The 22,216-nt window shown below is 40.5% G+C and overlaps 2 protein-coding genes across 16 annotated transcripts; one reads left to right on the top strand and one right to left on the bottom strand.

The window, feature by feature from the left end:
* The first annotated feature begins 620 nt into the window (after positions 1-620).
* On the top strand, positions 621-19,508 carry AMN1 (antagonist of mitotic exit network 1 homolog). Of its 9 annotated transcripts, none has more exons than XR_004497497.1 (9): positions 622-770; positions 3,906-4,038; positions 6,307-6,451; positions 6,810-7,027; positions 8,429-8,485; positions 9,403-9,514; positions 10,091-10,181; positions 10,422-10,509; positions 19,269-19,508. XR_004497497.1 is itself a non-coding variant. In XM_015627873.3 (8 exons), the coding sequence occupies exons 1-7, from the start codon at positions 724-726 to the stop codon at positions 10,162-10,164; spliced, it is 786 nt and encodes a 261-aa protein (XP_015483359.1). In that variant the 5' UTR covers positions 621-723; the 3' UTR covers positions 10,165-10,181; positions 19,269-19,508. The 9 variants fall into 9 exon arrangements, 4 of the variants coding, with proteins under 4 accessions (XP_015483359.1, XP_015483358.1, XP_015483360.1 ...); XR_004497496.1 differs by lacking the exon at positions 19,269-19,508 and adding an exon at positions 12,407-12,562; XM_015627873.3 differs by lacking the exon at positions 10,422-10,509 and having other exon boundaries at positions 621-770.
* ETFBKMT (electron transfer flavoprotein subunit beta lysine methyltransferase) lies at positions 13,105-21,631 on the bottom strand. Of its 7 annotated transcripts, none has more exons than XM_015627867.2 (5): positions 19,084-19,275; positions 18,930-18,994; positions 17,521-18,321; positions 14,872-15,002; positions 13,105-14,162 (listed from the first exon to the last, which is right to left on the bottom strand). In XM_015627867.2, exons 3-5 carry the CDS (start codon positions 17,838-17,840, stop codon positions 13,798-13,800), a joined length of 816 nt encoding a protein of 271 aa, XP_015483353.1. In that variant the 5' UTR covers positions 17,841-18,321; positions 18,930-18,994; positions 19,084-19,275; the 3' UTR covers positions 13,105-13,797. The 7 variants fall into 7 exon arrangements, with proteins under 7 accessions (XP_015483353.1, XP_015483355.1, XP_033370288.1 ...); XM_015627869.2 differs by having other exon boundaries at positions 17,521-17,965; XM_033514397.1 differs by adding an exon at positions 21,544-21,631 and having other exon boundaries at positions 17,521-19,204.
* Positions 21,632-22,216: the final 585 nt, after the last annotated feature.

Raw genomic sequence — 22,216 nt, 5'->3', positions numbered from 1 at the left:
CCCCTGTATGTAAAAGTATATAAAGAACGTGGTTTTAAGCTAAGGGTGTGTTTTTGGCAGATAGCAAAGGGCCCCAGTGCTGGATTTTATCCCTTTTATCCCTTATTAAACTTTTAAAAATTTTAAAGAGTGAGCATCGTTTCTCACAATGAGGATGCTGTGTTTATATACTCATAATACTGCCAGCTTCCGAGGAATGTGTGGTCCCAATTTATACCACACCATCTAGAAATGTAAAAAAGGAAAGAAAACAAAAACAAACAAACCAAAAAAAACCACACAAAAACCCCAAAGAAGATCAAAAACAAAGACAAAATTAATTGCAGGACGAAAGAGCTGGCAGATGATGGATGGCGGTAATAGGAAACCCGGTGCTGTGGAATGCCTCCACTGACGGCAGCAAGGAGGGAGAGGGCCCTTAAAACCACCGCGGCCCTTGTACTTCTTCCAGGCTTGGGAAAACACTTTCTCCTAACTACTAAGCTCTGGAAATGGGGAGTGGGAGCCCCGTTTTTTTGCTGCGGGGTGTTTCAGGCCGCTTCAGAGGGCTCCCTGAGCCCCGCCGAGGCGCTCCACAGCGGGCCGGGAGCGGGACTACATCTCCCGTCATCCCACCGGGCGCCGCCGCCATCTCGGCACCGACCGCCGGGCCGGGCCGCCGTCCCCGCATTCCCCGCTCCCCGCTGTGTTCCTCGGGCCCCGCCGCATTCCCCGCTCCCCGCCATGAGCTGGGACGGCGCCGGCGAGGAAGTCCGGCTCCTCCTGGACCTGTGAGTGCCACCCCGACACGCTGCCGCCCGCCCGCCCGCCCCGCCAGGGGGCCGGGCCCGGAGACTGGGAGGGGGACGGGGCTCGGCAGGCCTGAGGCGGCGGTGGCGGAGCGGGGGCAGCCAGTGTGGGTGCTGGCAGGTTCGGCAGCCTTCGGGGGCTGCAGGGATTGTCAGAGATGCCCCTTTGGGAGGAGTTACAGGGCAGGTGACAGGGGTGACGAAATTTGGCAGGGAGGTAACAGGATGATCCTTGACAGATCCGGGTGTGGAGGGACGGCTGAGGATCCCTGGCTTCACCTGGCCCTAGAGAATCCAGTGAATGGTGTGTTGCTCTGAATTTTTTTCCATGTTGATACCGAAATAGGCTAGAAAACAAATTTTCTAACACAATTTGAAGCATTAGAAAGCAGTCATTCTTTATTGCATAGCTGGACACATCTGGAGGGTCTTTCCTCTAAGCGAGTATATCGTGACACTTTACAAGATGTTTATTCCATAGTGCTCCTGTGTATTCTTTAAAGCGCACTTCCTGGCTAATACGTAAATATCACTTTCCTGGAACTAATTTGCATGCATCCACATCTTACTGGAAGTCCTTGTTGTGGTCCTAGAGGGTCATCTGAAGGGGTCTCTGGTGGTCACCAAGTGTCCCCAATGTTGCAAAGGATGACTTTGCCTTGAACTTCTCTTAGGGCATGCGCTATTGCTTCTTGTTACATAACTTCGGCACAGAAGTTGCTATATTCCTCATTATCTGTTTATCCACTGGTTCCAGCTACGTTTAGCATCCTGTGTGTCTACTTTTTTATTCTTTTATCTAATTTGCTACTTAGTCTTTAAGCTCTATCTTGCAACTCGAAGGGGAACTGAAAATTTTTATTCTCTGTGTTATCAAATTCCTTTGTGTTCCAGAGGAAGTTAGAAACAGCACAGGAATAAAATATTTCATTTGAAAGATAAAAGGAAAATAGCTAGCAAAGAGTACTAACTAGTATAGTTAGGTTATTATTTGTATCTTACAGCACTAAAGATAAGATTATAGTTACCGTGGTGCGGCCAATAAGTGTCCTGTAGTTTCCTATAAAGTAGAATTACTGTGAAAACCTTTATAATTTAATGAATAATTCTTTAAATTGCAGATCAGTACTGTACCGTGCTAATATCAACCAGCTTTTTGAAAAAAATGTGATTAATCTTAATAGCCCTTCAAGCTAAATTTAATATGCCATGGTAAGAGACAGCTGGCATAGCTCACATTGATTTCCATGGATCTGTGCTGGGTTTGGGGTATTTTCTTCAAGTTTGAACTAAGTAGTTGGTTTAGATTTACAGGCCCCTTTTGAAGCTGCATTAGTGAGACAAGCCCCTCCTTTCTGCTCACCGTGTTGCACAGATCCTGCCTGTGAGCAGGTTCACATTTGTGGTCTTCAGAGATGATAATAAATGGTGTGTTTATTATCTTTGATAAGATTTTTTATTTTTAAAAGATAAACAATTTTCTTAATTTCTGAGGTCAAGTTGAGGAATGTTGTATATAGATGAGCTGTTTAATCTCAGAACAAAGAATGTGGATGGTGTAACCTGGATGTACAGAGACAGAGCTTGGTACAGGCTTCTCTGTTGGTCAGTCAGCCAAGTTCATCCAACAGTCACTGAGATTTCCGTGAAGGCATGGAATGCTTGCACATCTCTGAAGGAATGAGTTAAAGCTGTTCCTGGTGTGTGCTTGGGTGTATAAGGGTCTCTGCAGGCAAGGCCTGGGTTTAACTGCCCAGGTTCTGCTTGAAATGTCTCCTGCCTACAGTGTTCTCTGCAGTGACCTGCTCAAGGTGCTTTTCCTACACTGTACTGATGCGCAGACAAAGACTTTCCAACTTCATTTAAAGTTAGAAAGTGTATATATGTTACAAACACTAAGCACACCACGAGTAATCTCCAAAGGCATGTGCAAAATCCATGGGGCTCTTGCCCTCTTTTTATCCACAAAAATCTTATATATTCATATAATTATTCACTATACCTATATATATGCATTACCTAACCTTGCATACCCCCACTTCATATTAAAATGAGTTCAAAGTCCTTCCTCAAAATGAGTCAGTGGGTTTTGAAATGGGTCAGTGGTCTCCTAAAATGAAGTCAAGGACATTTTCTTCTCATTAAACTCTTCACCTTTGCCTTGTTGGCAGGTTCTCTGGACCCTTGGCCATGGTCCAAGCTCCCCAGCCTGGTTCTGGCTGGTTTTGGGCCCAGGTGTAGTTACGGTTTCTTCATCTTTACAATAGCTCATCTTTCTTGTCTCCTTCTACAAACACAACTAAGTCAAGCAAGTAATATATTGTCTTAGCTCTACGTTGGTCCATCTGGTAATAATTAACCATCTACATAGTTTCTATTCCTCTTGCTAAACCCTGAATCAAAATATATTGCTTCTGTCTTGGTAACTGCATTCTTAGCTTCTAAATTCTTTTAAACCTTTGATTCAGTATGAACTTTAGTGGTTTTTTTTAACGTGACTCCATGCTGGAAATCTTGCTTCTTTCCTGCCTTAAGTCTGTGCTACCCTTCAGATTATAAGGCATTAATATTTTTACCTCTTTAAAGCTTTTATTTGGTGTGATTTTAGTTTCCTGAAGTTTGGTGGCATTCTGATGCCAGACAAGGTTTTGTTGCAAAACCAGTTGCCTGTAGGGACTCCAGAGCTGTGGTTTTATGCTAAATTTAATTTGGCATTACTCCAGGCTGCTGCTGCACCCTGCACTCAGCCACTTATCCTGGCACTGTTGTTTCTGTGTCCTCAGAGTTTTAGTCAAGGGGATTTTCAACCAGATCAGATGCTGAACAGCTCACATTGCAGCTGCGAATTTCAGAGACAGCTTGAGGAAGGCACAGAAAAAAATGGTTGAGGGGCTGATTTTTGCCTTCAGCTGCTTAGGGAACAGTTTCACAGAAGGATGAAGGATGCTTGACCCCAAAGGGCAATAGCTGAATCAATGGCAACATGGAACAGCTGAAACTGATAATTTCTGAGGGGACCATAGCTGGATGCAGAAGATAACAATTTATGGCTTGATTGTTCTAGTTCTACTATGTAATGCCTCTTTTTGACTGTACTGTAACTTTTCTTTATTTCAGATGCCTTCAGTGTTTGACAAAGAACCTGTCCAGATACTCTGCAGATATTAAGCCCTTGCCACCCAATATAAAGGATAAACTGATTAAATTAATGAGTAGGCAAGGGCAAATAACTGATGCAAATATCAGTGAGGTAAGAGTCCATTCAAAACTATACTGTCTGTTTTGGGAGGGGAAAGCAGCCTCTCTTGCACACTAGTCTGTTCTTGAGTATTGTGTGTTTTGAGATACTCATGCATAATTTATTATATGTATATTATGTAAAACTTCATATATATCATGTAAAGCTGTATATTTCATCAGCTTAATAGAATTCTGTTGGTAGAATTCTATTGACATTAAGCACACAATCTCCATATAGTTTATTTAAATTTTGGTTCCTAGAAATATAAGGATGGCAGAGCTAGAAATCAATAGTTAAAGTTCTCCCATCCCTTTTGCACACTGATGTGTGTCAGTGTTTCAATGAGACACCAGTTAATGACATTTCTTCAGCTGTAAACTCAGGGACACATTTGTTTTGCTATCTGTTTATGGTTATCTTGTTCAGCCTCAAAGGGAGGTGTGAGAATTGAGGGAAGCTAAAGGTTGGCCTTGGTGAAACAGAAAATTAATGACTCCCTGTGCATTCCTGCTTTGACCTGTAACTCAAGAGACAAATATTATCAGTTTCTCAGAGTCTGGAGAGTGGAGCCAAGACTAGAGGCAGAAGCACTGTGGAAAACTTACAAACAAAATAATTTGTCTTTAGATAAAAAGATTTGTGTTTACACAAAGTAAGTCTTTGAGTAAAAATCAAATTCTTATTAATTTATCTACTTTTTGAAAAATTGCCTGGACAAAATCTGGTTTAGGCTACCTTTTCAGTAAGGGATAATTTCAAAACATCCTAAGAGATTATACAATTAAAGCCATGTGATTGTGTGTGTATGAATGCACAAAATGCACTAGGATATTTTTAGTCTGGAAATAAACTTGAGATCTTAATTTACAGACTTTTCTGCTGTCTCTTTCTTAAGTCTCCTCTGTATTTGTCATCTTTCAACAGTTGATCAGTGCCTTCTCTTGGAGCCTATTTTCCTTGTGGCTCTGGGAAAATTCTGCTCTGGTTCTTTTTTCATGTTTTTTCTTTCTCTGTTCCTGCAGTTTCCTGCAGTTATATCCTCTGTTGTTATCATTTTGTTTGGTTGTATTATACCTTAACTTTCTTTGCTAGCAGTTTCCCATTTGTTTTTATACACATGCTTCATATGTTTTCTCTGTTTTTCAGGGTATGCTTTTTAAGAATTTTGCTTGAAGTTAAGTTTCAGATGAAATTCTGTTAATCTGAACTTTTGTGTAAACTTCTATTTAATCTCTTACCTCCCTGTTCTGTCCAAATTTGTGTTATCATGTGTCTTTTTCCCCCTTGCTCTGCTTTTTGCTTGGACCAGCCATCCACAGACATGTCAAACTCTTTATTCTAAATCCCCTTTACCAGATAGTTTTATAAAGCCATTCAACATGTGTCCACAGAATACAAACCTATATTTTTAAGTATCTTTTTTTTGGTGTGCTGCATCCAGACAACCCATTGTCTATCTAAAAATCTTATATATTTGCAAAACAGCCAGTTTTCCTTGTAGTACCTTATTAGAGTGAACACCAGGAGGAATAGGCCTTTAACAAGCCTGTCAGCTGTGCTGTTATCTTTGCTAGTTTATGGAAATTTATGTTTCTATCCCTGGGAGTTAAGGGAGTAACAAGTTGAAGGGAGTATATGGCTATTACTAAAATTGGAGGCCTTCCACTGCTTTGGGTCTAACTTTCATAAATGTTCTCTTGGGAAAGATTTCACAAAAATTCCAATCTGGGTCTTGGGGGAGTGAAAGATCCCATTTAATGAGGATCTGGTACCTCTTCATGGTATGGTAATGAGAGTGCTTGTTTATGAGCAAAAGAGTGTGTGGGGTGAGAAAAATACTTTGAGGGAAAATTCCTTCCAAATATCACTCTTACCTGTTGTGCTTACCTGTTGAAGTTTTGATCACAGTCAGTACTTTGTTTTGCACTGCAGATTTCTTCCCACAAAGTGTGCTAGCAGGTGTGAGGGTGTTGTCCTGGGTACACACGTAGCAAGTGAATCACCAAGATTGTATTTCAATTGTTTAAGTAGCATTACTTACACATTAAGTATTAATGTGTTCCTACTCTGTATGTCTCAGAAACAGTTCGTGCTGTAGGAGCTGAACTGTTGCACAAATAGACCAGATTTTCTTTAGTTTTTAGCTCCTAGGACTGGTAACCCCACCCTCTATTGCAAACTTCTATGTGATGTCTAATATTACAAGTACTTTATATAAAAGTGCAGATGTTTGATGGCAGAGCAGAGTTTGACTGAAATGGTGGGTTTTCATTACAGGTATTGCACCCTGCTGTGGAGTCTCTGGACCTCCGAGACTGTGATATTTCAGATAATGCATTATTGCAGCTTTATAACTGCAAGCAGCTGAAAAAAATCAACTTAAATTCTTGCAAGGAGAACAGATTTGGAATTACTTCAGAAGGTGTGTTATCTGTTCACAGATAACTGGGATCTTATTTCTGGCTTATTTTTCTTGTTAAATTAGAAAAAAATTGCCAAGAAAATATCTAGGGTAAATATTGCTTAAAGAAAATCCCCAATGCCACCCCAGTACTAATTAAAAGTCTCTCCAGTGGTGTAAACTTCCTAGGCCTAGTTATCCTAGGAGAGAGATATCAGGTTACTCTCCTGCTAGATTTCTGGTAAAACCGTGCCATGCCCAACATGTTTTCCACTTTATCTTAATTGTTCCTTCCTTAAAACTTGTTCCAGAGCCTTTGGACTCAGCATGGTGGGTATGTTAAAGAATGAATAACTCTTTCAAGTTGTTTCTTTGGCAGGAGTCATAGCACTGGCCTTGTCCTGTCCTTACCTGCGTGAAGCGTCTTTCAAAAGGTGCTGTGATATAACTGACAGTGGAATTCTGGCTCTTGCACTCAACTGCCAATTCCTTCAAATAGTGAACTTGGGGAGCTGCTCAGGCATCATGGATGCATCTCTGCAGGCACTAGGAGAAAACTGCAAATTTCTTCACAGTGTGGACTTCTCATCTACTCAGGTAACTACAGTGGCAATTGGCCAATTGGCTTCAGTTTGTTTCTTTTTTAAGATTATCATGATAAAGTTCAAAGTGGATCGTTTTTGCTCTGCTCTTGACAAGATTTTAGACCATAGTTTTCTTCTAATTTTTTGCCTTTTAAGGAAAAGGAAAGGTATATTTTGCTTATTGGTGACTGGAAAAATACACATTTTTGTATTAGAGCATGCATAGTGAACCAAAGATAAACCTTTGTTAGAATCTACCTAGGTTGTTGTTGTTTTTTTTAGTATATTTATGTAGCACAATAATTTTTTTTAAGTGGTAAAGTAATCCAAAATATTCAGTTTAAAGAAAGTAGGATCTTGGACAGATCATTGCTGGCTTTCAGTTAGGACAAACTGCTGTAGGTAATAATCTAGGATGTTAAACAATACAAGCCCCTAGTAGAAGTAAACACTCTGTAATTAAATGATAGTTTAAGAGTGATTCTGCTTGTCAGAGTTATGGTACAGAGTCAACACTGAAAAAACAACATTTTAAATGTTGGAAATGGCAGGGAAGAAGATTTAACAGCAGCATTTAGCTTGAGAACGGGGAGACGAGCTGCAAAAGCAATCCTGTAACATATTTCATAATTACAGTGAGATAATGAAGCGAGGGAAAGGTTTTTTGCAGTAAGTGTAGCATTCAATTGACATTGATGATGAGTAATTATGTTAAATGTGAGTCCAGTACTGAGCATTCACAATGAAATGTCAGTTCTGGAAATTATGTAGGAGGTTCTTATTTTAGATGCTATTCTTCTTTGAATTTTTCCAGAGGTAGGATATCAAAAGAGTCTTAATATTTCATTTGGTAATTTTTATTTATTGCCATTTAACTCTTGTTTCTCCAGATTTACTTTATTGCTTTTTTATTTCCTTGATTCTCTTCTTTTATAGACAATAGCTGTTTCCCTGTGTGTATTTTAAATGAGGTGAAAGCTTCTTGAGTAGCTACATGGTTACGCTTTTTTTTTATACTTTTCTGTTATGTTTACTTTTTTTCCCAACCCAAATTGGTCTAGGTAGAGCAGAAATGCTTTTTAAACCTATAAATTAAAAGTGCTGTGCTCTGATGGTATTAGTGTATCCACTGTTAAATGAGAGAAGGAAGCTGCAGGAATAGCAGTTACACACTTGGAAACATCCTTGCAGAAAGCCAGGCTGGATCACTTAGCAGAAAAATTAAACAGTGTTTAATAGAATGAAAAAAATGCAGCTTGGCTAATTTTCTATACAAGTTTAGTTGGGAAGAAAATACTGTAGTGTTAAGTGTATTCACTCACTGCAGGGAGTGAATAAATTAATATGATTTTTGCATCCAAATAGCTATGTTTGAAAAAACTGAGCTTTATTCCATTGTGGTTTTTCTCTCCAGGTAACAGATGATGGTGTTGTAGCACTAGTGAGTGGAACATGTTCGAAGAATTTAAAGGTAACTGACTTAACCTAATAACAAAGGGAAGAACAAAAGAAAATACCTGCAAATTAAAATTATTATTATTATCAGCAACATTTCTTCTGAGGAAGTGTTTTTACTGACTGACTTTCATTTCTTACATCTTTCAAGACCCTTGGAGTTTATAAATTGGAAAAACTTTACAATAAGACAGTGCTTTTTTTGCTTTTATCCTACAATCTCCAAAATATTTTACCAAATCCTAATTTCACTGGATTTCATTAAATGCTCTTTTTTCTGCATTTCTTCTTGTACGTTGTATTTATGGATAGGTAAGGCAATTTAGAGGACAGGAAAAAAGCTGGTAACAATCTGTTTCTTTATTCTGCTTTTCATGTTTTCCTAGCATGTACAAGAGGCAGTAGTTGAACAACTGAAGAGAAATTAAGAAAAGAGCAGGGTTTAATCTAATCTTGAAGAAGTTACTTGATTTCTTTTAGGAACCATGTAAAAATAAATAGATAGAAATACTAAAAATAAATAAATAGAAATACTAGAAACTCCAGCAGAGGCTATTTGGGGAAATTTTGGGAAACACCAGAATTTAGTTTGGGTTCTGTTCTCCTGGACAATCAATTGGTATGAGAATGTCAAAGTGATGGGACTCACCATGGAATCTCATTGAAGAGTTTTCTCAGATGTCTTGAATGGTATGTGTGTGTTGGAAAAACTCAGCTTTATGTTTTTAGTTTAGACCCTTTCCGGAAAAGCTGTCTTATTTTTCCTTAGATTGATATTTTCCTGGTCTGTACAGGACCACATATGAGGTCAGTGCACAGAGGTCATAATTCCTTCTGGTTGGAGATCTTTGAAACTGGTTGGGCAAAGGAAAGCTTTGCCTCTGAAACTCTGGGTGCTCTGACAGGCTGTTGTCATTCATGTTCTCCTAACAGGAGATACACATGGAGCGCTGTGTGAACCTGACAGACGTGGCTGTGGAAGCTGTCCTTACCTGTTGTCCCAAGATACACATTTTTCTGTTCCATGGCTGCCCACTGATAACAGGTTGGTCTAATCATAAGAAGATAATTACATGCTGATCATACCTTCTTGCTTTCTGAAAAGCACACTGTACTCCATAAGTAATCCCAAACAAATTAATCACTTACTAGATAAAATAATCATACACTGAGATTTTCAAAGCAAGCTGAGAGTTATGCTTTGAAATGTAGCAGCCTTCAGAGAGAGATTTTTTTTGTTGTTGTTTTGGAAACTGGATTTTTTTCTTCCTTTTTTTTATCCCTCTCAGCATGTTGATGGAGACCCAAAGACTTCAGAAAAATGCTAGCATCTTAAACCCTGACTCTGTTCTGAAAGTGTGGAACAGCATCCATTGAAGAAACTGTGGAATGGAGTAGAACAGCCTGTGGGTGTTCTAATTCCATTGGTTGGTGATGCTTTACAGTTAGGTGGTTGGAGAAAGAACCAAGAGGATTTGGATTCCTACAGATGTATCTGAAGTGTGATGATAGCAAAAGAAGCATAAATACGGATATAAGATTTCCTTACTGTGTTGTGTATCTATTCCAAGCACCTCTATAATCTGAATGAAAAGCAAGAAATTCCTTTGTTCTTTTTCAGATCGTTCCCGAGATGCTTTAGAGCAACTCATCATATCAAACAAAATCAAGCAACTAACTTGGACTGTTTACTGATGATTTATGCTGTACATGTGAGTGTCAAGTTTACAGGTGGGAGAGCTCCTTCAGCAAACATGCACCTTGGAGAGCTAGCTGGTGACTTTTGTGCCACCAGGTTGCATCCCTCCTGCTTCCCACTGGAGGTCTCCGTTGCCATTCCAGTCCTTGCTTGTGAGCCTCGGCTTCCCCATTGTATCTCCTTTGAGTCCTGTTTGTCTTTGCATTGATCATATTTCATTAAGAGGAAAGTTAAACTATAATTAATATTACAGGGCCGTTGCTCAGGCTTCAAGAAGTGCTGGATTTGGCTGCTATTTAGTATCCTTTAGCAATTCAGCAATTTGTACAAACCCAGTTTAGGTAAGTCTGTGTTTGGAGTTCTGTATTCTGGGATGGTACTTGCCGCTAAAAGTACTGAGCCCAAACATAACATTGACACACAGAAATGTCTGTAAAGTTGGGAGTTTAACAAAAATCAACAGACAGAACTGGTGAATGGAGGTGGCCTTAACAGCAGTACAAATATACTTTCAATTGTAACAAAGACTCTCCTTTCACCATGTACTTTTGCTAGGTCTGAAATAAAAAATGTAGGTACCTTTCTTCTGATGTTACTGATGATGATGCTGAAGATTTCTGTTCTTATTTACAATCAAATACTTGCTGGATTTTTACACATCCAAAACTACAGCCTGTGAATGTGTAAACATAAACTTGCTTGGAACTGTTATGGTGACTTTACAAATTCCAGAGTAGTAGCTGTGACCAAGAAAAGGATTTTATATATGGGAAAATATTTCATTTGCTCTGTATTTTGCCTGTGTTTCTACAGGAAAATCCTTTTAGGGAACAAAACATTGGTACTCATAAGTGTATCTGTGAGTGAAATAGGACCAAATGTAGTGTCTGGGAACATAAATCACAGGATGGTAGAGGATGAGTTCTGCTGTATGCAGTTCATTATACATGCAAGGGCCCCCAAAAGGTGAAAATACCAAAAAATTTATTGTTCAAGTATAGTCATATTAAAAATTAATTTTTGAATTGTAGAATGAGTTTATTACATGATTGAGCAGTGCTGTTAACACAATTACCAGTCATGTTCCTTGGCTTTCTTGAACCAGCATACCCTCTAGTGAGAACTCTATGATTTCTGCTTTAAGCTCCTTAATGCAAGCCATTTTAGCTTTATCAGGGCATGGAACACACTGGGTTCATCCTCTAGATCTGGAAGTAGAAGGGTTTAGTTATGGTGGTCTAACATGGATTTGATGACATCTGGAAACCTAAAGAGTTTAGGCAGCCATAAGGAACATGTTTACTTTACCATTTAACTCTTGTCATAGCTACACCTAAGTGTTGCATAAATAAACCAGTCTTGTATTAATCTATTAAAAGTTCAGGTCTAATTGCATGGAACGTATTTTTTGTTGCCAATATTAAAGAATATTATGATGTTTGACAACAATCTTTGTTTTGTTGATTATATGGTTTATGAAAGTGCAAGTCTATTTAGAAAAGTTGTTCAGGTGTAACTAAAAGCATATTTTTCCAAGAGCAGCACATAAATCCCTTATTCTTGTTGCATGGCTCAGCTCAGTGATGTGTTCCTATGATCCCTGTGGGTGTAACTGCACCAGTACAAACCATTGGTGCAAGAAGTTGATTTTGCTACAGTAGCCACAAGCCTCTGACAGTTGTCATTGCAGCAAATCCTTGTGCCAGATAGAGGCCTAATACTCTAATTACCAGGTTTTATTTCCCCTTTGTTTTTTGGGGTTTTTTTCTAAAGATTATCTTATTGTTAAGCCCTGTGGAATCTCTGGCATCAGTCAGGGCCCACCATTCGTTTGAACTCTTGGACAAATTTGTGTTGCACTATATTTGATATTGAATTGTGTAGCTGTTTAGGCAGCTCTGTGAAGCAATGCTAATGCTAACCTCAGTGTCAAAGTTATCCTTTTTCTCCTTGCTGATATAACCTTGGATTTGTCATGTTGAAGGCAGATGCAGCTTATATTGTGTCCTTAAGTGTGCCTGTAGATTTACCATCCTCCCCTACAGCCTCTTGTCAATGTGTAACTTGGTGCTTAAAAGCTGTACAAGGTAACACTGTATTTTTAGGTTTGAAAGTTTAATGTAAGTAATTTTAAATCTTTCACCATTAGAGCTTGAGTCTGCCTTTATGTCTTTAGTATTTGCATAACTCTACTGGAATGTTTTTTGGTTCATAGTAATTTTCAACAAATGTTTACAGGCACTGGGTGAAGTGGGAGAAGAACCTCATGGATGTGCTTACCACTTCATGTTCTCTATTGTTTGGATATTGTTATTGTTGTGAGCCTTGCAGAATATTCACATATTGTTCTGAAGATTAAAGTTTAGAAGTTGGGTGTTCGGAGAGTTCTGAAAACTTGTTGGATTATAGAACCATGTACATCTGACTGTGCTCCTAAACCTTCATGGATACCATGATTTTCTGAGTGAGTGCCACACACTCTTTGACATTTGTAAGCTTCCACCACAGCAGCTGGTATTGGAAGAGTTGTAGGTGCACTGTGTTCTATGGTGCAGTTATTCGCTCCCCCTCTCTGCTTGTTCAATAATTGACTGCTAAAGTTGACACTACTGTAAGACTGCTCTGAGACTGGCTACAGTTACAACATCTTACCTGAGCATCAGATTTTTTTTTATCATGTTTGGCACATGAAACTGGTTCTTAGTTGGCAGATAAAACTGAGAATGATTCTGGAGTTTGTCCAGCATCTCCTCAAGAGAAGAGCAAAATAATTATATCAGGCTTTTATTCCCTGTTTTTATTTAGTTATCCTCTGTTTGTCACAGAAGTAAAGACTTCATCCCTCAGCAGCTTCCCAAGGTGACATTGCCTGGTTTGCCCTTGAAAAGGGTAATGTAGGGAATGTTGATCATCACTTGACGCTATTCTCAAGGGGATGAAGTTACCCCATAGCTGGTACTATTTATTCACTTTCCATTTATTAAAGCTTTTACACTGGCTGGCAGTCAAGAAGCACAGTTTAGATTTGGGTGCAACTCCTACACAATCACTCTGGCAGTTTCAAGGAAGAGGAAATTTTTATTATAGAGGGAAAGGGGGGGGGGGTGTTCAATTTAGTTACTTTGACATTCAGAAGAGATACCCAGAAAAAAAACAAGGCACTTCAAGTTGAGCATATTATGAGCTAATAATCTAGTGGAGAATTTTATGGAGGGCAGCAATAATTTTCTATATTTAGAAATTTTCTATAAATAAGCTGCAAAAGCCTGGGGAAGCAGTGAAGTAGTCCTTCGGCCACAGCTCTCTCCCCACAGTCTTATGCTGGACATCCAAAACATTTCACAGGAATGTCAGCAAGACACAAATATACAAGGGAAACATCAAGCATGCAAACTCCTACATGTAAGTTGTTTGTAGATCTGCACTTCAGTGCAGGCCCCTTTGAACACAGTTTGCATGTAGCTTTTACCTCAAATTGAGCAAAAGCCTCAGCATGATTGAAATCAGTCCAGTGGAGGTACAGTAAGCTGCTTTACTTTAACAGATAATTTCTCTGTTTAATTCCATTTTCATTTTATATAACTGCAAAAAGCCAACCAAGTGAGACAAAATTCCAGAGAAAGGCAGCTTCAAGAGTTGTCTAAGCCGTTTGAGGGCTGATAACTCCAGACGATACTTGATGTTAGCCCGTAATTTTCTTGTCTCGTATACTCAGGCAGTGAATATTCTATAACTTTGTGCAGCTGACTGTGAATGCTGTGGCTTAGAAACTGATGCCTGCCAGGGTCACCAATCAGCACTTCAGTCTGGTGAATCCTGATGCACTTCTGCAGCCACTGATGCAGACCATCAGCAAGTTGTTCATCATAAAACATATCTCCTAGAACTATGAGGTCCCAGTTGCCAGCCTCTGAATTGATGATGTTCTTAATGGTGATGGGGAAGGGATTCAAGTGGTTCAGTTCGCAGTTCAAGATCATTGCCATTCCTGCAACTGAAGAAAAGTCATAGGAAAATTAAAGTTACATTTTAGGAGCCAGCCCCCTTACACATTTCTGTGATACATCTTTCAATTTAATCTCTCAAATGTTGTTGTTCATCTTGTCTAGGGGGCTTCCACAGTTTTTATGATGACTCAAAATCTAGTATGAAGTGATGAAATTTTATCCTTGTTACACCATGACACAGGGAAGAAGTATTCCTAGAATGGATACCAATAGAAACCAATCATGGAATTGAAGTAGAATATAATAACTGCCTTAATCTATGGATATACTTCCTTCCTAACTAATGAGTAATTAAATTACAAACAAACTGTATTCATAAGTCAATTATGGAAAGACAAAGTCTAGAGGAAAAAGGCAAAATCTAGGCCCTGATGTACAGGAAAATGCCTTTGTCCTACAGAGAAGCCAGCTTGCTCCTTGTGCTTGGAGCTGTCATCCAAACCAGCTGTGATGGTGTATGGGCAACACTTGACAGAAACTTTCCTGTTTGTTCTAAGTAGCTATGGAGATAGACCTGGGCCAAGAAAGGCTGGTACAACCCAGCTTCCAATACTGGCAAAACCCATTCCTCTTTTTAGCATTCTTAGGGTTCTGTTTGGAACTTGAATTTCTCCCAAATGGAGTGAAGAAAATCTGTGTTAAAGGTGTTTTAAAATTGAGTAAGTATCTTTACACAGAGATGATAAAAAGCCTTACTAGGGTCAATGTCATTGGCAAGGACGTGGGATGCACCACTCATCACAGCAGCTATTGCTGTTGCTCCACATCCACTTCCAAGATCCAGAACTGATCGCCCTTTAACCACACTTGGATTATCTAAAATGTACCTGAAAAAGAAAAGCTGTTAAAGCAGTGAACCAGATCATGCAAATTCTCAGGTTTACATTACACTGCATAAGTTTCTTGCCAAACATGTAATGAAGTGTGGTACCTTAACACTATTCCACATGTGCAGCTGCCACGAAACTCCTTATTTGTCTCGGATGATAGAAAAATCAAGAACCATCATTTTTCTCCCCTACTCCTCTCCCACCCACAAACAAAAATAAATTCAGCCAAGTAAGCAACATTTTATGTTATTCAGCTTCTTCTCTGACAGGTGAGCTTTTCGGTTAAGTAGACACAAACTGGTAAGAAAGACACTTCTAGGTAACTAGAATTCATCAGAATGCACAAGAAATAGTAAAGGATTTGTAGAAATTAAGAGCAATCTGACTGAACAAACATGATATATTCACAGTGAATATGGTGCCCACCCATCAATCTGAAACAGTGCTTATGCAACTGTTTCGAAGAAGAGGAATTTCTCCTCTTTCTTTTCCTGAGCCATGCAGATAGAGGTGCAAATGCTTTGAGACTGCTTTGTGTTAGTAGCATCAAGAAAAAGAATAGAGCTGTGGTGAGCAGAAAGTGTATCTTCATCTAATTGCTGACACCTGCCAAGAGAAATCCTGAAAAACCTTTAGGCTGGAAGTGGAGAACTGACAGAAGGCAAGTAGCAGTTATTGTTAAATACTATGAATCATATTATAACCATTGCAGAGGTTTCAGAACTTTAACAACTGCCTTGAAATTCAACTGTCTGCAAAGGGGAAAGCCACAAGTGTCAGGGAGAAGAGCCCTGGGTGAAACGAATTACTGCAAACTGCCATAATTTTACTGCCAATTTCCATAACTTCTTTTGAAGTAGAAACAAGAAAGGATTCTACATTTGTGTTATCTTCTGACAAGGAGAGTGATAGCTGACTCTTCACAGAGGGCTACAAGTAAGCACAGCTTTTGCAGGGGGATTCCAGTGCAGATAACTGTAACAGAAATGTGAAGACTGGTATACATTGGGAACAAATGGATGGAAATGTCTGGGCCTGGAATGGCACCAAGAGGCCTGGTAAGCTTGTCAAGTACAGGACATTTGTGTTGAGGCTCAGCAGCTCAGGTGTTTAGCAGCACTCCCCTAAGGACAGCCCCTAGTTTACCACCAGGACCAAGGACAGGGATGGGATCTCCATAGAAGTGCTGTGTTTCTCCTTTCTAGGGGTTCATCTTGGATTTGCCATGACTTTCCATTAGTAATTTGTGTAGGACATGATGTGGCCCTTGTTTCCAGTGAGTGGTTACTGAGTTACTGCTGCTGATTTTGGTGTCTCAGGACAGCTGGATGCTGCTGTATCCCCTGGCACAGTGCACACAGTGTCTGTGCCCTCCTAGGTTAACGAGGAATCTTGGATTATACCAAGAGTAGCAGCTTGAAATAGGAGACTCCCAATGCTGTGGAAACGCCAGCTGTGAAAGGAGGACAGTTATGGAGGCAACCAGATGTTTTTGTGCTCCCTTTTTACTCTTCCAAATTATGCAACTGATTTCTGACATTTCTTAATACATCAAATCAGTGCATAAACAGTAAGACAATAAAGCAATGAAATGCCAGATAATTATTACTGCTATCCAAATATCTGAGCATACAAATCATATGATAACAAAATGAAGAGATTAGTTAATCTATTTTACATACCCCATGTTTAAGAGCACTGTAGTTCATCTACGTGGCAGGCTAATCAACTCATAATTTAACAGTAAGACTCATCTTTTACCTGGTCAAAACTGCCTTCTTATTTATGCTTTCTTGCAGAAAAACAGTAACGCCCCAATTCAGATTCTTCCCTTTCATCTACGTGGGGACTCTCTGACAGCTTGTTCTCTGCTGTAAAAGTTAAGATTTTTTTTTTTTCTTGCTGTTTAAGTGAGAGATTTTACAAAATAAAAGAACTCTAGTTCTTGGGAATCAAGAACATTAAAGACATTTTGACAAACAAAATCAAAATGTGGCTTCTGGTGTGACTAAAAGCCACAGTAAGTTGCAAAAATAAGGCTGCTGAAATCCTAGATGAGGAGAGTTATTCAGGCTCAAGTGCATCAGCATTAAACTACTTTTCTCAACAAACCAGAAGCACATCCATACTCCTGTCTCTCTCCACAAAAAACCCCCACACATTATGACAAAAGAGCAATCCTCTTGTTTAGAGTGATAGAATTAAACACCTCACTACATTTTGATGGCAACTTCACAGCCCTTCCATGGATCCAAATTCAGCCCTGTTGTCAGCACATGCATAGCCACTGAATATAACCAATTTCTACTTCAAAGACACGAGTTATTTTACACAGCAGGTGCTGGAACTCGCTGCCAGGCAGCAGAGATTGAGACACTCCAGAGTAAGCAGAGAGGAGGATGGATAATGCACCCACAATAGGCAAACACACATCACTAGGAATCGCTACAAACAGAGCCAGGTGTGACATCCCAGCACACTGGACTTATCAGCTGTTGTGCATTGTGCTGCATACCTGGAGAGGGCTTGGCCTCCTGGCCAGTAAATTGCCCAGAAGGGGTCCCCATAAGGCCACAGGTCAGGCTTTTCTCTCCAGAACCTGCAGCGAGGGGTGAGGAGGCGCAGCCGGATCTCTGGTGTGAGGTGCCCGCTGTTGGTGACCTCGGTGTTCTCCTCCAAAAAAGCCCTCACCTCAGGGTCCAGAGACTTGCCTGTGCTCCAATGGCAGCAGCGCTTCCAGCACAGAGAGGGGCCTCCCCTCCTGCTTCTCCACACCTTTGCAAGGGTGTTCTGCCTGCCCAAAAGGAGGAGCCACTTCCAGCCACGGAATGCCATGCTTCCCCAAGGACACCAGCCTTCCCCAGGAGATTGGAGCACAGCTTATCTGAAGGAAGTGATGAGGCACGGAGCTTGAAACAAACTCACAGGATGTTGTTTTTCATAGTTATGGATGACAATTCCTGAAAGGAGAAAAATGCTACATAAGTGATGTTTCTTCAGTGACTTCAAGGCTTTGTACCACCAGAGACTTTAGGAAGAGGAAGTCCCTATGCTCTTGTGCCTTGCCCCTGCCCCTTAAGTCTGAAAGAAGTGGTATTCGAGGAAGAAGCTAGTAAGAGACCCATTCAGAAGAGTACCCTAAACTTATCCACTGAGAAACAAACAATTAGTGGGACAGCTGATAGAGATAAAAATTAAATGTGCAACCTTTTAACAACCCTCTGCCCTGAAGATATACACACAACAATCTACTCCCATTTACGGTTCTTCCACTGAATCTTCAGATTTTGCAGGAAGACTCTGGTATTTGCAGGTCCTGTGGACATAGCAATGGTTATCAGTAGGTTGTTTGAAGAGACACCATTAATTACAAGTTTTATAATAGTGATGAGTCTTTCATACAAAAGCATCTTTTTAAAGGCAAGCAATTAAAGGATTTCCTCTCTCTCCCTAAAATTTATCAACCTGCCAGCTCAAAAATTGACAAAAATAGAAAGAAAAACCCCAAAACTGATGTTAATCATAGTAGTCCTAATTCATTGCATTTCAGTCTGTATTTTAAAGGATTGGTTAGTCTTGTGGTGCAACAGTCTCATGTGGATGCTGTCAGCTGTAGAAGAAAATATCTCTATAGCCCACTCTGACAAACTATATAAACATGCTCCAAGCTGTCTGAAGAGAGAAACTGAATCCAACACATTTAAATGAAGTTTTTAGGTGGTGATACATTCAGACTGGACAGCCTTGTCACACCACTCAAGGTGTGTAGTACGCTTCACACAAACAGTGAAGGAGAATGAAAGACTGGTATGTCAGAGTTTAGATTAGTTTAAGAATCAAGAGACTGGAGAGTGGAGAGGCACAGTACTGCACTGATAAGCAAAGGAGGAGCCTTTCAGCACCTAGTCACCAAACTTTCCTCACCTGCCTTCTCTTGCTCCTGGGCCTTTCCTATGCTGATCCTGCGAGTACAGGCATCAGGAAGTGGCCTGAAGGGAGAGGAAATGTTTTCCAGTCTTCCTGCTTAGATCTTCTTCACCCATGCTTTAGTATTTTCATATCCTTTTCCCTTCCTCACCTTGCTCTCTAATTTCTTTTCAATAACTCAGACTTCCTTGCTTCAGGGCACAGCTTTTGAGCCTCCCCTGAAACTGATGACCAGAGAAGCATTTCAGGCCTGTGCTTCCACAAGAGCAAGACTGCAAGTACAAACAAACAAGAAACTGAACTCATTGTTTTGCAATTGTTTTCTTTCTTCTGCAGTGGTTTTCACAAACCAGCAGAATGATGCATGAAGAAAACTTTCATCCCAGCCCCAACAATTTTTCACAGCAGAAGAATCATGGACAACTTCATCTAATAGCTATTGCAGGTTGTCCTTAAAACTAGACAAAGGGACAACAGGAAGAAAATGGTGAAAAAGTCTTAATGCTTTGTAATTCATTAGGTCAGTATTTCTATATTTGTCTGAATAAATAAAAAAATCATGTGTGTTTAGCAGTATTTTTGTTGTGTGCTGGCCTCTGCTTTAAGTACTAAGTTTCATCACTTACTAAAATGTTAAGCTGTGAACTTCACACTTTGCTATTCAGGCTGATACTCCCACTAAATCTTTGTTTAAATCATTGGCTAAAGGCTTTATGTTTTTATTACAAATAAATACACACAATGAAAAATTTTGCATTTTTCCACACTGGAGAATGCCATTCAGCAGAGTCCATGTAATTAATGAATGCAATTAGCAAATGCCTTCCTTCTTGAAGGCAGAGCTCTATAATCCTCATCTGCCTAAGGGAAGCATGATGTTAACTGCAATCAATTGGAGAGAGAAATCTTGTCAGCAAATGCTGTATGCTGGCTTTTCTCCATGAATTGCAGCAAATTAGCAGGGCTGTGATTCTGTAGCATTTATTTTGCATGGCCTGTCATGATGGCTACTCTGCTGAAATTAATCATCAGTATAGAAACACCTGCCAAGAGCTCAGCGCTCAGGATGCCAAACTGAGCTTAAGTGCTTAGTGAGGGAAGGCATCAGGATGGACATCCCTGTGTTTGACACTCCTGGCTTGCTCATTTTCCTGGGAATAAAATCAGGATGGATAGCAGGATGGATATCCCTGTGTTTGACACTCCTGGCCTGTCCATCCTACAGGGAATAAAATCAGGATGGGTATCCCTGCATTTGGCACTACTGGCCTGCCTGTTTTCCTGAGAATAAAATCAGGACGGATATCTGTGATAAATGGAGATGATTCGTGCTAACTAAATTGTAACTATTTGGAAAGTTATTATTAGAAAGCAATAAAGGGAATTAAGTGTTACAAGGCAGATGGACTCCTTTGCAGATGTTGCATGTTAAAAATAGGATACAGGATGTAGTTTTAAGGTAAGTAATGTCTCCAGACAGAATCGACCTTGAGATGGACAAAGTTGGAACAACTTCAGGCATAGGGTCTGAAATTATGGTTTTATCTATGAAATACAAGGCTAATTATTGGAACATAATGCTTACTTACATAACACAACACTTAGTATGCACACACAACCTGTGAGGCTATCCAGAGGACAACAAGGATGAGTGTAAACCTTCATCCAAAGACCACCAAAAGAAGACTGAAGACCCCTAACAACAAGTGAAGCATGTGCTATGAAGTATAGTGACGTAGAATTTAAGAATTTAAAGTGGGAGGAAACTTATAGGAAACATTAATGAATATGTATAAGCACATAGTATATAAGTTTAGTTTGAATTGCTTTGTTTTGTATATGAGGTAGGGTGAGAAGCCCTCTCCGAACCCTGGTCAGTTTTGCTTATGTTTTAATCATGCTTAATTACTGGAAAATTACATACATGTATATATACATATATATACTTGAATACATTCACTAAATTGTATTCATTTATACCAAATTGTTATTCAATTCACTAAATTGTATTCTTTTATACCAAATTGCCATTCAATTCACTAAATTGTTCTTATTTTTAATTAAATATCTGTTAACTCTATAGACCTAGTTGTCTAATTTCATTCATAACAATATCCCTGTGTTTGACAATACTGGCCTGCCCATCCTACAGGGAATAAAATCAGGGTGGATATCCCTTCATTTGACAATACTGGCCTGCCCATCTTACTATAAATCAGTCGGCAAGTAGAACTTGGACAAGAAGAAAAAAACGTAGCAAAACACACAAAAAAACCCCCCCCCCCCCCCAAAGAAAAAACAAACCCCAAAACGCCAATTTCTATTTCTATGCAATGTAACTCTTTTTTTTTTTTTTTTTTTTTTTTTTAAGGTGACAAGAGCAGTCCGGAGCCCAACCACCCCGCCGCACCTTCCCCTCGAGGGATGCCAGCCCGCTCCCGCGCCCCGGGCCGAGCGGCCGGGGCCGCCCCGCCGCCATCGCCGCTCGCCCGGCGCTGGGCTCCCGCGGCAAAGCGGCCGCAGGCCTCGGGAGCACGGGCAGCTCCCGGCCGGGGCAGGGGCACAGCCGGGCCCGCTGCCAGCCCGGCCGCAGCTCCCGGCCCGCACGTACCTGCTGCTGCCGCCGCCGCGCTGCCGGGGCCGGGCTGCGCTCCCGCCCGCCCTTAAAGCGGCAGCGCCGAGCGGCCGGCCCTGCCCTCAGCGCCGCCGAGGCCTCGCCGCAGCTCGGGCCCGAGCTCTCTCCCGGCCTGCAGCGCCTGCCCCGCTCCAAGGCTGAGCCCTGCTCCGTGCCCTGGGCTTGCTCCGCTCCGAATGCGTTTGAAAGGCTTTTCTGAAAGACTCGCGTTCAGATGTGAACTAGCGCTGTGTTTAAAAACGCTGATAAAAATCCACGCGGGAAAAGGAGCGGTAATGCGCGTTCCATTTGAACAGCAGGGCAAATGTGGGGTTGTTTTTCCCTGTGCACGTCAGATCAAGGTCTTATAAATGAAAATTCTAGACTTGCCAATATGTCAAGTAATATAGCCAATTTATTAATTTGTTCGATAAAAGGTGAGCAAGTTTTGCAGCACGCTGGGTGCCTTGAGGATCTCTACCTTAAGCAACGCACAAATTCAGGTCTCAGAGGTTAGTCTTATTATTCTAGGCACTTCTTCAAATCTTCAGTTGTTTTTTACTTGCTTTTTCTTCATAATCAGCAGCTGTGGTTTTTGGACATCTGCTGGGGAGGTGGTCCAAGGGGGTCTTCTGATGTCTCTCTGGTGTCCCATCTTTCTCTTAAAACA

The sequence above is a fragment of the Parus major genome, chromosome 1A (genome assembly GCF_001522545.3).
Source record: "Parus major isolate Abel chromosome 1A, Parus_major1.1, whole genome shotgun sequence".
Taxonomy (NCBI): domain Eukaryota; kingdom Metazoa; phylum Chordata; class Aves; order Passeriformes; family Paridae; genus Parus; species Parus major.
This window is presented reverse-complemented; position numbering and strand designations above follow the sequence as displayed.

Bases quoted from the DNA above. Each gene is read 5' to 3' on its own strand.
- AMN1 (XM_015627873.3), top strand. From the start codon at position 724: ATGAGCTGGGACGGCGCCGGCGAGGAAGTCCGGCTCCTCCTGGACCT. The intron at 8,486-9,402 runs GTAACTGACTTA...TTCTCCTAACAG, and splicing joins CATGTTCGAAGAATTTAAAG to GAGATACACATGGAGCGCTG. The intron at 9,515-10,090 runs GTTGGTCTAATC...GTTCTTTTTCAG, and splicing joins TGGCTGCCCACTGATAACAG to ATCGTTCCCGAGATGCTTTA.
- ETFBKMT (XM_033514397.1), bottom strand. From the start codon at position 17,840: ATGGCATTCCGTGGCTGGAAGTGGCTCCTCCTTTTGGGCAGGCAGAAC. The intron at 15,003-17,520 runs GTATGCAGCACA...TTTCTTTTTCAG, and splicing joins GGAGGCCAAGCCCTCTCCAG to GTACATTTTAGATAATCCAA. The intron at 14,163-14,871 runs GTAAGGCTTTTT...ACTTTTCTTCAG, and splicing joins TGCCAATGACATTGACCCTA to TTGCAGGAATGGCAATGATC.